Genomic DNA, 13,916 nt, shown 5'->3' on the forward strand with positions numbered 1-13,916 from the left:
AAATACACACAGTGAAGCAGCAGCTCTGCTCTCTGCATTAATGTTGAATTATTTCGACCACCGGCTATTAATCAGAATGTTGAATTCTGAGAATTCCGATCCATGGATAAACCACAGATATAATCCATTCATTTAAAACTAAACTTAATAGCTCACCTTCCAACACAGAGATTGGCTGACATGAGCATGATGTAATTGAATGGCATTTCAGTCTGATTATCAGGCTAAGCTTCGCATGTGTCCATGCATTATCAAAACAATGGGAGACCGTGACTACCGAGAGGTCGGGAACACACAAAAGCAACTTCTGACAGCAGCAAATGTATATTAGTGTGTTTAGACTTTTCATGGACATTAATGGTGGAAGAGAAAAAAGTACACATTAAAATCCAGCCACTATTAACTTCAGGAGTTGTGTTAATTCATACCCAGTACAAAGGCAACGTAGAGATGTCTGGAGCAACTGAAGCCAGTTCTGTCTCACATCATTATCCTTTCTGCACTCCAATTATTCCTGTTCTAATATGAATGGACCAAAAGAAACTCTCTCGGCGTCCCTATCATTTGACTGTCTCCCCTGATAGCAGGTGAAAAGAGAAGCCAGGCTCTTCTGAAAGAGTGAGTTCACTTGAATGTAACGCCTCTATGAGCCTCAGTCACAGTGTGGGGTATGAATATTGATGACGTGATTTAACAAGAGAAAGTTTTTCATTGCTTGAGGGAGAAATAACAGAGGCAGAAGCCCCACAACAAGCCACATTGATGCCAAATCAGATAGAGTTATATTAATTCCCTCCATTTATCCATCCATCCACCCATCCATCCATCTGCATGTGTTTGTGTGTGTGTGTGTGTGTGTGTGTGTGTGTGTGTGTGTGTGTGTGTGTGTGTGTGTGTGTGTGTGTGTGTGTGTGTGTGTGTGTGTGTGTGTGTGTGTGTGTGTGCTCACCCTCATGGGAATGGAAGATGATGGGTTCAAGGAGGTCCTGGTATTCTTTGACCTGAGCTTTATTTCCTCTGAACACTCCTGCAACACAAACACACACATATAAATACACACAAATGCACAAGTACACACACATTAATGACACAAGTTCTAACTTTTCGAAGTAAATCTTTGTAACACACATAACAGCAACAACAGCTGCCCGTTTACACAGCAGATACAGAGTAAGATTAGCATATAGAAACATGTTTACGGCCATGATTCTCTCTATATCCTACATACATTGGGCCTACTCGATGTCACTGTACTTTCAGTATTCTACGGTTTGTACAGTGGGTACACGAGAGTTTTAGAGCATTTAAGTTTCGAGTCTTGCTTTTTAAAGTTCTGTGTACTTTCTGTTTGAAAGACAACGTGTGGCAACAACAACAGGCCCCTAGTCAGATTGTTTGTTTGTCCTATAAATGTCAGTGGACTATAAACCGACATGAGGGGGATTTAATTATGCTTGACTACACATTATTGGGAGAAACTATACTTCATTTCTGACCATCCCCTTAGGTTCACACACACATTTCACACATCACATATTTTTAAAATACTGTTTCCAAGTCCTCTAAAACATGGCGAACACCAAAAATAAAATTTCCCTGCAGATGCTTCAAGTCTGTCTTCTAGCTTTCCAATGATCCACTTGAGACATCATAACAGCAGCTATGGATAGAACAAGACTTACCGTCAATCATCATGTAGATGAAAAATATGGGAAACTCGCACTCGATTCCATCAAAGAGCTGAAGAGAGACAGAGAGAGGAGGAATTATTGCTTTTCCATTTCAGAAAGAGGAGAGAGGCAGGACTTTAAAGCTGTGGATGGCTGAACTTTAGTAGTGTCGGATATGGAACAGCAAGGCACAGGGAAATTATATAGAAGACATGACATTGTGAATGAAAACTGACAGAACACGCAGGAATAACAATGCTTCCTTGCAAGGTTATTTTCTTCATTCAAAGTTGTGCTGTTTGTTTTGCGGAAGGCATTTAAAGGTCTGAGATGTCAGAAAGTTTACAATATAGTGACAAATACATGAATTATACAGAGAGAAAGGTTGGATGAGTGCAGGAATTTGACAGTTAACAGTTTAGCTGTGGGCCACCACTTCCATCACTTCAACAAAAAAATCGGAATGAGACCTGAAAATAAAAGAGATATAAACAATTTTAATGAAATGTACAAATGAAGAGCTGTGGGCATGAATTCATATAGACTAAGTCATCTATTGGACAGTTTCTGTGATGTCAGCATGCGTCAACAGCAGAACAACGTGGACCCATGTGGGGAAATCCAATGACTGACTAACCACTTAACTAATTATGGGTATTATCAGTCAAGACTGCAGCTGGTCCTTGTCAATCATTAGTAGTCACAAGAGGCAAAAAAATGTGTGATTTTGTAACGTAAAGTTTCTATGTGGTTGTTAGATTACACTTTTTTTTTAGAAATAGCTAATTGCTTAAATACACAGAGTAATATATATATATATATATATATATATATATATATATATATATATATATATATATATATATATACTGTATATAGAATTAACAATATATGTATGTACAAATATATACATGTATATATATATATACATACATATACACACACACCCATACTGTATATGTATATATATACATATGCAGTATATATATATATATATATATATATAGTAATATTTATTAGTAATAATATTTATTTATGAAAATCAAAAAAACGCACATCAGCATCAGAAAGTGTTAAGGAGTTAGAGCAGAGGTCTGTTGTGCTTGTGTCCTATTTACTAGAATAGGTTGTGCCCTATTAAAAAGCAGGCGCACACACAGCAAACACACAATAACTATTTGCCCAAAAAAAATTAATAAAGTAAAATTAAATATTTGGTTATTTCTTAGTGAGCTCTATGTGAGAAGATAAAAAAGGCATAAGAAGCAGAGAAGTGCGTCTGTGAATTAGCTGTCAGTCCATATGACTTCATGTTTGCATCTCTGGTTTGTTTATTATAAGCCATTATGAATATGAGCTGAACCAAATCCAAATGGCAACATCGTGGTCTGAGCAAAATCATCCAAACTACAGGTGTCAAAAAGCATCCTTAGTAAGATGCTGGATCACCTTTAGCCGACAGAGCAGCTTCATTTTCATACTCTACTACTATACTTAAACCATTCACTGACCCCTGTATGGAAGCATGTGTATTTGTTAGGCTTCTCCAATTATTTATTCAGGTTATTAATTTCATTAAACCTCTCCCTCAGAAACACTTTGCAAGCTTTGATTGACTGAATGATCGATGAGTGTATGTGTGTCTGTGTGACTGTCTGGTTGTTTTCAGTCGACAGAACACTGCAGAGAAATAAAAGCCAGCAGGTTGCAGCAGCTGGAGTGAATTTTCCAGAACAAACAAATTGACACCATCATTTGCTGAATTATTCTCGGAATCTTGCTCAAAATCCTATTATAGATCACACAACGTGTAGAGAAGAGTGAATCACAGTCTTATTAATTCCAATAATTCAATCCCGTTTAGTTTATGCTCGCCTTAAGAGGATCAACACAAACACACTGTTGAAATGAAAGCAGCTCAATATTTACAGAGTAACCCTTTTTCTTCACCAACAAATGTGTGTAAATACTAGAAATCATCAAGGTCAGCTTGTAAAATTATCAAAAAAGCAAATGATTTTTAATAGCCTTGCAAAAATCCATGATTACAAAATGTGTGTGTATGTGCGTGTTCATGTGTTCCCATATTTGTGCTGTGCCAATAAAGGGAGCATAAATATGTTTACACAGTCACACTCTGGGGACTCGCCTTCCTTTTGGAAACAGAATACAAGTTCCCATAATGTTATTTATTATGACATTGGGGAAGAAGACTTGGTTAAAGGTAAGGGCAGGGTTAGGTTTAGGGGTAGGTTTGGATCAGGAAAGTAGCAGTTAACGGATGGGTTAGGGAACGTCTTGGAGAAATGAATGAGAGTCCATATAATGTCCTCTAAAGTAATGAAAACACAACTGTGTGTGTCTGCAGAGTTCAGCCCATCTCTTAATATAAATGCCACACATCCTGTCTATCTTCCTCATCTTTTTCAATAATATCCACACTGATAGAGGATAAAAAAGATTACATCTAATGCAATGACTAATGGCTGATAGAGCTGGCCGGCACAAATATATATATGGGAGCTGCATTCACTATCACCAAGCAGATACTACTATCTGTGGTCTGAAAATGTGCTTCTTTAAATGGTTGATGTCATCCTGTGATTAAGTAGGTGTACGTGGCTTCAAACTGTGATTCAGCAGAGATGAGAAGCTATCAGGAAGTGAGAGAGGGATGACAGAGAGACAAGGAGAAAATAAGGTGCATAAAGAGATACAGAAGCAGGGGAGGGTTTATTTTTGAGGGAGAGGAGAGCTGAGGCAGTCACCCAGTGAGGCCTGTGCATTTTGGCCCGTTGAGGCTGTAAACAGGCAGGGATCCCTGGTGTTTTGTGCTTGAGCAGCTTGACTGATTGGTAAAACTGTCTATCACACAGGCTGCTGCTTTCTGTCAATGGTAAACAGACAGGGAGCGCAGACGCCTGCCCCGCTGTGAATTCTCTCTTAAACACCAACAACAACTTCAATCTGTGCCTTCTACAGGGAGACCTGTGACTTCTTCTTCAGCACACAGAGCTCACACTATGTCAGACACATCATTACTCTGTGTATTTATGCTTCTATTACTCAGAGGAGTTAACACTGACTTTTTTGTTTTGTGTTATGCATGTAAGGATGATACACATCTTTAAGTGTGTCTTTACCTTTCTTTCAGAAAGTCAGCAGGTTGTCTTAATATTCATTACAGAAAAATGGTGATTTGGCAGTAATAGTTATTGCTTTGTTTAATATTCACCTGGTAAAATTGGAGTTGCGGATGTCGCAGCAATATATTACTGTTGGTAGACGGAAGGCAAATGGCAGCAATTATATAACTTAACTGGCATCAGGGTCTTCCAGAATAAATCTGCCTGCCTGCCGGCAAAACTGAGTGCAGGGTGGAGTTTGAAGGAATCGAGGCATTGAATACCTTTTTGCTAATTCTAAGCCTCAGAGTATAGTTTTGTATTAGCTGTGGGATTAAAGACAGCTAATTTCAAAGTAAGGGTTGGTTAAGATTCGGTGCCCAACGAGTGCCCTTTGTGACATATCAAGGAGACACTCCCACTGTCTATGCCTTTTAACGATCTGTTTCCAGTACCAAGGATCCACCGTTCTGCAAAAAAAAGAAGAGCCAAAAGCAATCTAATTTTGTAAAACGGATATTGTTTCAAACATTACTCAGGGCCACATAGCAGCTGTGGAAGGCATGAGCAGCAATCTGTTGAGTCCTGCTATCATAGTACATTAAAAAAGCAGGTCGCCGCCAGCCACAAGGCCTTCAAATGTGTGTGTGCACTGCGATTTGGAAAACATATACATATTACAAGCAACGTCCTTTGTAAATTCTTGAGCAGTATTTCCTTAATGCAGGAAAACATGGTGGCAGTATTTCAACTACAAACAGGCTGGGATCACACCACCTGAGCGCCAGACTGGGTCAGTGGCATAAAGTGGCCTAACCCCCTACTTCCTGTGCCTTTGCTCCAAACAAACTCGCCTTCAAACTCAGCCTTCATTTTGATCTCAACTACAAAGCTTTGACCAAACAATAATTTTAATAGAACATGTCTTATAATAATAATTATTATAATAATTGCTGATTGTAATAATGTGAAATTACATTTTGTTTTGTTGATCATCAATTGACAGTTATTGTGTGTTGAGCTGTGCTGACTGAAATTGATGCCCTGTCAGTTCCCATCTAGCTTAGTTTACCGGATGAACAGCGCTGGGATAAAGTCTGACATCCACGCCGGATGTAAAGTATTCTCCTCCAGTTCTGCTATCTATGATATCTGGCTCAGCCCTAGACAATCATGACCGGTTTAAAGAAATACAAACAAACCAGATTGTTTTTATCCCAGTAATGATAAGCGGTGCAGCAAGACTAGCATCCATCATGCTACTTGGTCAAGAGGAGTGGTTGATTTTTTTTTATCAGACAACGTTCATCTATCCAATTAAATTAAAAGAAGTTAGGCGGAAAACTATCGTTTTTTTTTCATTGCTAATCTCACAATACAGATTTTGCCTTTTTTCAGAGCTAAGAATCACTACCACCCTCTCAAAAATAATATTTTTCTATCACAAAACCAGAGTGGTTGGATGGGATTTAAATGTGTAGTGATATCATTAAGTTGTGTCAGAGTCAGACTCTATGAACTATCTATACTATCTACAGTATCTAATCTATGAACAGATATAAGATATATGTCTTCCTTTAGGAGAGTCCAAAACTTTGTATCAGGTGACATTAAGGTGTAAATGACCCACCACTCAGTAGAACTGATAAAACCTCTTGGATTAGAGGCGAACCATCTTTTAGACCAACACAAACTCCAGTTCTTTTACATTTCTCTCCATCTGCCTCTCTTAGCTCATTGATTCTGGGAGGTTAGTCCTGCAGCTAATGCAATGAATTGTTGTAGCATTAAGAGCCCTGCCTCTGATTCACTCATTACACACTCACTGAGCTGATTCTGAAGTGAATGCACCACTATTTCCTGGGATCACAGGGGATTCAGAAAAAGGACAATGAATGCATTGTCATTGGGATACATATATATGCATGAGCACACCATATGCCAGACTCACACACCTGCACAGACACACTAAGATTGGGGGTGAAATACCTCTAGGATTAAAACACTCGAGATCGCTAAGTCACAGACAGATTTCTAAGAGATTTTCAGACAAGATAATACCTTTACAGGCTTAAACATTAAAGCAACTTTTCAAATGTCACACTCAAGCAATTTCAAGTTAAACCTTTTCAGGTTTTATGTCTTTCCAAACCATTAGCACTTTACCTTTTCCTTTGCATTAACAAGTGGTTTCCTTAAATAACCTCTAGGCACTTGTCATATCATTCTCTAACTCTAAATCTGAATGAGGGAGGATTGGCATCTCAGTATGCATGCCGTATAATAATAATAATTATTATAAATTTAAACATAGCGCAGAGAAAAAAGAAAAAGAAAATGGAAAACATTGGATATCCTTCCAGTGTCCCAACAGCACCAACCTTCATTTCAGCAGGTTTGTAGAAGCGACGATCCTTGTCTTCATTGGCGGTGCGGTAGCCATCACGAAGGAAACGTTTGAAGCCATATTTTCCCCGCAGCTTGCGGACAATCTTGTCCAGTGTCTGACTGTAAAGGGCATCATCATCTACTGCAAAAGCAGGATAGCTGATGGTTGGGAGTAAGGCTGCATCTGTGTTCTGCCAGGAAGAAAACATTTAATTTAGACACTGGCAAGTCCCCGCAAAACTTTTGTTTTTCACTGACATGATACCCTGTTCCACAGTGATTTTACAGTGTATGGGTTACTACAAGACATACATTTTACTGTATATAACAAATATACATTACCATATTTAAACTTAAATTGCATTCACCAGGGTCATAATATCTATAAAATAATTGAGGAGTTATTACTAAACTCTATGCTAAATTATGACTCAAAACTTTGGGTAGCTAATACTATTTAGCACAAACATCTTATGCTCAAAACAGTCATACACTAGACAACTGTAAATGCCTTTTACAATCTTAACAGTGAAAACTCCTGGTTATGATCAGCACACTACGGTTGCCTAATATTTTATCAAGGATTGTTTAAACTGTAACAATTATTTAGCATGAATATTGTTATCAGACTTGACAAACAATCATGACTTTTGTTTGGATTTCTCTATTTAGCAGTGAAAATAAAAAGCTATTAGGCCCCAGCCCCACTGCTATGAATACTTAAGCTTTATTAACAGACGACAGAACCTCCAAAAATCAAAGACCTGCTTTTTATATTCTGCATGGACTCTGCCTTCTATGAAGTCCCTAATAACTGCAGAGACATGCTTCCTTATGAACCAGATTGTAAACCAGCTAAAGGACTAGATATCAGTGTGATATTTGGTCTACTGTTTGATGCTGCTCTTATCTTTTGTTTTGTAATAAAAAAAAATATTTCCACATATCTCTGTAGTTCTCATAGGAGCCAACTGCTGTTCTGTCTAGTCCAATGCTCTTTTATTCTTCATCTTCTTGTTCCAACTCCAATCTACATGTTAACATCTTAGGCTCGGCAGCTGCCACTGAAACGGGATAGCAGCTTGCAGAACCCATTCAGTGCAGCTATTGAATGTGTTTAGAATTATTAATATTCTAATATTAATATTCTATTAATTAATCTTGAATTCCAATATGTGTCTATAGTATACAAGATTATGATATAATATTGATAGTTTTGGTTAGCTTGACATTATTCTGTCTGTCTCTTGCTGCCTACTGCACTCCATCCTTCCAGCTCCTTAGCGTTTATCTCATACAGCTATAACGCTATTTCAGTGGTCTAATTACACTCATTTGCTCGCAAGCTGATTGCCTGACATATTCAGCACACACAGAGAGAGCTGTGATCATTTCAGCGTCTACAAGCACAGGAGTAGAGAGAAGGGAATGGTTTTGCTCTTGCTTCTCCTCTATTCCGTTCCTTTTAAAGCTTTACGTACCCCCAACTCTGCAGCCACCTCTTATATGGGCACTGAAATGACTGCACCATAGACATTTTGAATTACAATTGAATTACAGTGACATACATCTGTGAGTATATGTAGTTTGTTTGATACAATTAAAAGTATTTGATGTATGTATTGCAGGCATCTATTTCAGTTATTGATTGGTGAGATTATGCACACAGCTGCTCCTCTGAGTCAAAAAAAAAAGAAAAAGGAAAAAGAGGCAGTAGGTAGTAGTGATTGCATCAATATGTGCAACTGTGGATATATTGTTCTAGAATTTACAACAGATAAACTAACTATTTTAAAGCCAAACTGGGCATTTAAACATCCTTTTCTCATGATCTTATGCATTATTTGTAGGTTTTCACTTATTTCTAGGCTGGTGTTGCAGAGACAGCCAGATGGACTCACATGTGAGCGAGACTCTCTGGGCAGTAGGGAGCACAGGGTTTGCCTGTTCCTGTTGTGGGCATCCAGATCCACAAATATCACCGACCACGAACAGCCCTGCAGAGCAAAACAAACACACAGAACACAGCCCAGTCACAGCTGAACTATTCACCCATTACAGGTACAACAACAGCACACAGCCGTGTGTTCTGTATGTGCACACCCACAAAATTCCACTCTCCACCATTTATCAAAAAAACATTCGACAACAAAAACTCAAAATGACTTACGACCCACTTTAAAAGCCCCATCCATCACACCTCCACACATCAAAACACACTCTTTTGCTGTAAAACCAGGCCGATATTTTTGGGTTGCACATGTTTTTCAAGTACTGTGTGGGAGTGCTTGAACAACAGGGAGTCGAGAGTCATACTATCACTTCAAAAGTCCCCATGTACAAAACCAAAGTGCTGCTACTACAACAAGTCTGTCCGTCCAGTGCACTTAAACACCTCTGGGACAGAGTGGGAGAGGGGGAGGGAGAGAGAGAGAGAGAGAGAGAGAGAGAGAGAGAGAGGGAGGGAGAGGGAGAGAGAGAGAGAGGGGGAGGGAGAGAGAGGGGGGTGAGAGGGAGAGAGTGAAGAGAGAGAAAAAGAGAGAGAGAGAGGGAGAGAGAGAGAGAGAGAGGGAGTGAGAGGGGGAGGGAGAGAGAGAGAGAAAAAGAGAGGGAGAGAGAGGGGGGGTAGGGATAGAGAGGGTGAGAAAGTGAGAGGGGGGAAGAGAGAGAGAGAGAGAGAGAGAGAGAGAGAGAGAGAGAGAGAGGGAGAGAGAGATTGGGCAGTCTACTCTTTTATTCAGTCAGAGAAGTGATCTAACCTTTCTGGTTCTAAAAAGCTGCTCCAGTCCACTTCATCCATCCATCCATCAGCACAGCTTACAAAAAACCGACTGAGTCACTCCTGCAACCTGCTAAGCAGTTTCTAATGTAAGTCAAATGCATTATGTATGAATATTGCTGGAGTCCACTTTTTCCCTCCAAAACAGATCCACGGCTTTTAGTCAAATCAGCAAGCTTTCCTGTCGCAATTTGCATAGTGCAGTGGAATGCTGGCCACCAATGTAGGCAGCTGAGTGACCAGAATCCTTTTTTTTTCTGTTATAGCAGCAGAGAGTAAGGACACTGCCTACACCTACCTGTGCATGACGGCTACCTTTCTCGACTGCGGCAGCTCGCACGCCCTACAGCCAGTTCCTTTGCCTCTTGGGCAAATTGGTGGCCGTTATTCCCTTGGGCTTGCTGTCACTACGCCCACTGCAGAGATGGATGAACAGCTTCCACTTAGATGCCAAGTGGCAGAGACACAGGAGGCTCAGGGTGTCACAGCAATGCCTTCGTGCCCCGTTGCCATGGAAGAACGAGTCATATCTGACGAGAGGTATTCCAATGGGCTCTGTTACATTTCGTCTCAAACCCGTCACGATGGATGCCTGCCTGGGCAGGGGCAATGGTCTGCTCGGGACTGCGCGGAGCATGGCAATGTGCTAGAGCTATGGGCTGTGCACCTAGCACTCAAGCACTTCCTGCTACAACACTGCTGCGGTTTTTCATATAAACCATCAAAGGGGCACCAGGTCCACACAGTTACTGCAGGTGTCCCAGGCTCTTCTAACATGAGCAGCTCCTCGCCTGACCACCCTACGAGCTGCGTATTTACCGGGAGATCGGAATCAGGTCGCTGACTTCCTCTCCCGTCACAGGCCTCCACCAGGAGAGTGGTGGCTTCATCCAGAGGTGGTGCACAACATTTGAGGTCTCTTCGGCAGAGCAGAGGTGGCCCACTGCCCACTCTGGTTCTCCTTAATGGAGACAACAAGCCCTCTGGGTCATGATGCTCTGGCCCATGCATAGCCGGACAGCGTTCTCTATAACTGTTGGCACAGGCAGAGCTGAGGTTGTTGTCTGCCAAAACTGCGTTCCTACTGGCCACCACTTTGGCAAAGCATGTAGGTGAGCTGCACGCCTTGTCTGAGAGCAATTTAAGCTTGATGTGGAACTCAAATGGCTCTGCCTTTACTTTGTGGCCAAACATGGCATTTCTTTGCTCGCACTTCAACCAGCCTATCCGACTGGCACGATTTGAACCCCCATTACGTGAGGGCGGGCCCTTAGAGCCTATGTAGACGCTACTGCAGGCACGAGGCTGTCTGATTAGCTCTTTATATGTCACGGTGGACCTAGGAAAGGTCGTGCTGTGACCATCCTCATGGGCATCACCAAGCACGTTTTCCAGATATTACAATGTGAATGTGGCTACCCCCCATCCATTGGGCATGGTTCTCCGACGGACTCCCTCCAACTCATCCGTATAGGTGGGTTTCCCCGGTTCCTCGTGACTCTGTTGGTATGAGTCATCCAGTGTTAAGCACTGCCTCTGGCGGTCAGGTTCTATGAATCCGACCGCCAGAAATCCAGGTCACTCAGAATCTCGTGCACCGGGAGAAGATTCTGTAGGAATTGATTCCGTGGATGACACCAGAACTTATACCTGAGCCGGGGGTCATCCAAGGTCACTTTGTTGATATTAATACTTGACTTGCGCATGCGCGAGACAGAAGATATTCAGTGTTAAGCACTGCCTCTGGCGGTCATCCAGGATTCATAGAATCATAGTTACATTCGCAACTTTCGTTTTGTTATTATCTTTACCATTAGTATAGTTTATATCTCAACTGATAGGCATGTTTTTAAAATATTAGTCTTTTTACATACGTTTACATTATCCTGTTTAGTGAGAATTTTAACACGCCAAGAGTCATGTCTGAAAAGACTCTGAAAACTGCAGTGCACTCTGGGAATTGTTTTGAGCTTAACATATACTTCCACAAGCTGTTAGATATTCTTAGAGAGAAGCAATTTACCAAAGACCTAAATTTGCTCTTGCAATAGTTAGAGGCATTAAAGGATAAAATAGATTAAGTTACGAGAATAAGAGATTAGAAAACTATGACCAGCAGCTTTTATTAATGCTGGCAAATAACTGCAAATATAAAACTAAAATCAGTGATATTATCAAGCATTATTATTCTCTCTCCTTAGCCCTAACTACTTTACTTCAGTCTCCCAGCTACTCTAAGGCTCCCCTGTAATAAAAATGTGACTGTATAATAGGAGTCAATTACAGGGCACCATAATCTATGCCAGAAAGCCGTCCATGTCAATGCTATTATTATAAGTTGCTAATATGCATTGATAGACCATAATGCACCTCAGCCTGACATCACTTCATGTGCATTGATGTGCATGAATTAAATTTAAAGATTTATGTCAGCACAGAAGAGTAAGCTCTTTCTCTGTCTAACACGCGCGCAGACACACACACACACACACACACACACACACACACACACACACACACACACACACACACACACACACACACACACACACACACACACACACACACACACACACACACACACACACATACACACACACACACACACACACACACACACACACACACACACACACAAAGATTGCTGGATTGAGTTAGGTGTATGTCCGCTCCACTACATCCCTGCTCTTCACTAGGTGTGAATTAGACAACCGTAAGATAGAAAGTGGAACCTGTTAGGATTTGATTGTCCAGCCATGTGTACACAGTTCTGTGAATTTAATGACTGGCTTTAAAGTGGATGAATCCTCCTCTTGGCGAGATCAATTTTATCCAGTTCAATTTGTCACACGGAGAAGCTGCTATGTTTGCAACCGTTGTGTGACTCGGAAGGGATCATGAAATCACCATACTGAGGGCTGTCTGTCCATTCATATGTAAAAAGGCTATATGGACATCCCCACAAGAGTCTGCAGCCAGTGCAAACTGTGATAGCGGAGTTCAGAACGTACCAAATGTTCCGGCTGAAGGGCTTGGGGGAGTTAAATTTGGTGTTGGAAGGATGAGGGCCAGCTGGGAAATCAAGATTGATAGAGATCATTAATAAGCAACTGGCTGGTCGCACTTCCATTCCCACAGAGGGACAAGACACTGGATGAGACTCTCAAACCCACAAAGGCCGCACACAGCATGGATCATAAAGCAGCTACCTCTATAAATTGATTCTTTCAACAAGCTGAGCTTGATGACAAAATCCATTTTCAGGGACAGTTAAACCCCTCATTTTGCAGGAGAGAAAAACAAAAACAGACTTAAGTACACCCCATACTTGGATCAGAAAAATACTTGTATGAAAATGTACGTAGAAGCCATCGCTGGCTAAAACCCAAGTGGAGAAAAGAAGAAGAAAAGATAATAGGAGAGGAGGCTTGCTAAGTGCGGGGCTTCATTTTCTAATCCATTAGCAGAAGTAATGGATGTCCCTGGTTTTCCTTTTCTCCACACAAGCAAGAAAAAAAAGAAACTAACCACTAATGGACACTGTAAGGGAGATTCTGAGAGAAACCGGTAAAAAACATCAACTATGGCTATTAATCAAAGTCTGCTGAGACAAACACAAACATACTAAATGAATCTACTGATGGTCAAACATCCACTTGAAGAAATAGGCTGACATCGATGACAACGGCGTCAATTATGCTGATGATGTCTAGTTGTTAAAACAGCAGTGGCTTTCAATAAATTAAGCTACTGACACAGGTAATTATTTGTATTCATATCTCTCTGATGTGTGGAGCTGTAATGAGCCCCTGCACATCTGAGTAAAAATATAGGCTGTTCATCTATAATGCAATCTTGTGCCATGGGACAAGATTAGACAAGAGAAAAATACACACAAGTCTTGAGGAGGAGGAGGAGCAGGAAGAGGAGGAAATGTGCAAGGAGCAGGTGAAA

At 40.9% G+C, this 13,916-nt stretch overlaps 1 protein-coding gene across 3 annotated transcripts in view; it reads right to left on the reverse strand.

The window, feature by feature from the left end:
• phkb (phosphorylase kinase, beta) overlaps positions 1-13,916 on the reverse strand; it is a 140,812-nt gene that overhangs the window by 74,132 nt on the left and 52,764 nt on the right. For all 3 annotated transcript variants that reach the window (XM_083911928.1, XM_083911929.1, XM_083911930.1), the window contains 4 exons: positions 9,085-9,180; positions 7,177-7,374; positions 1,683-1,740; positions 950-1,027 (listed from right to left, as the gene is read on the reverse strand). In XM_083911928.1, coding sequence (XP_083768054.1) covers positions 950-1,027; positions 1,683-1,740; positions 7,177-7,374; positions 9,085-9,180 — 430 coding nt within the window. The remainder of the gene's footprint in view (positions 1-949; positions 1,028-1,682; positions 1,741-7,176; positions 7,375-9,084; positions 9,181-13,916) is intronic.

Source organism: Echiichthys vipera, assembly GCF_963691815.1.
Source record: "Echiichthys vipera genome assembly, chromosome: 1".
Lineage (NCBI taxonomy): Eukaryota > Metazoa > Chordata > Actinopteri > Perciformes > Trachinidae > Echiichthys > Echiichthys vipera.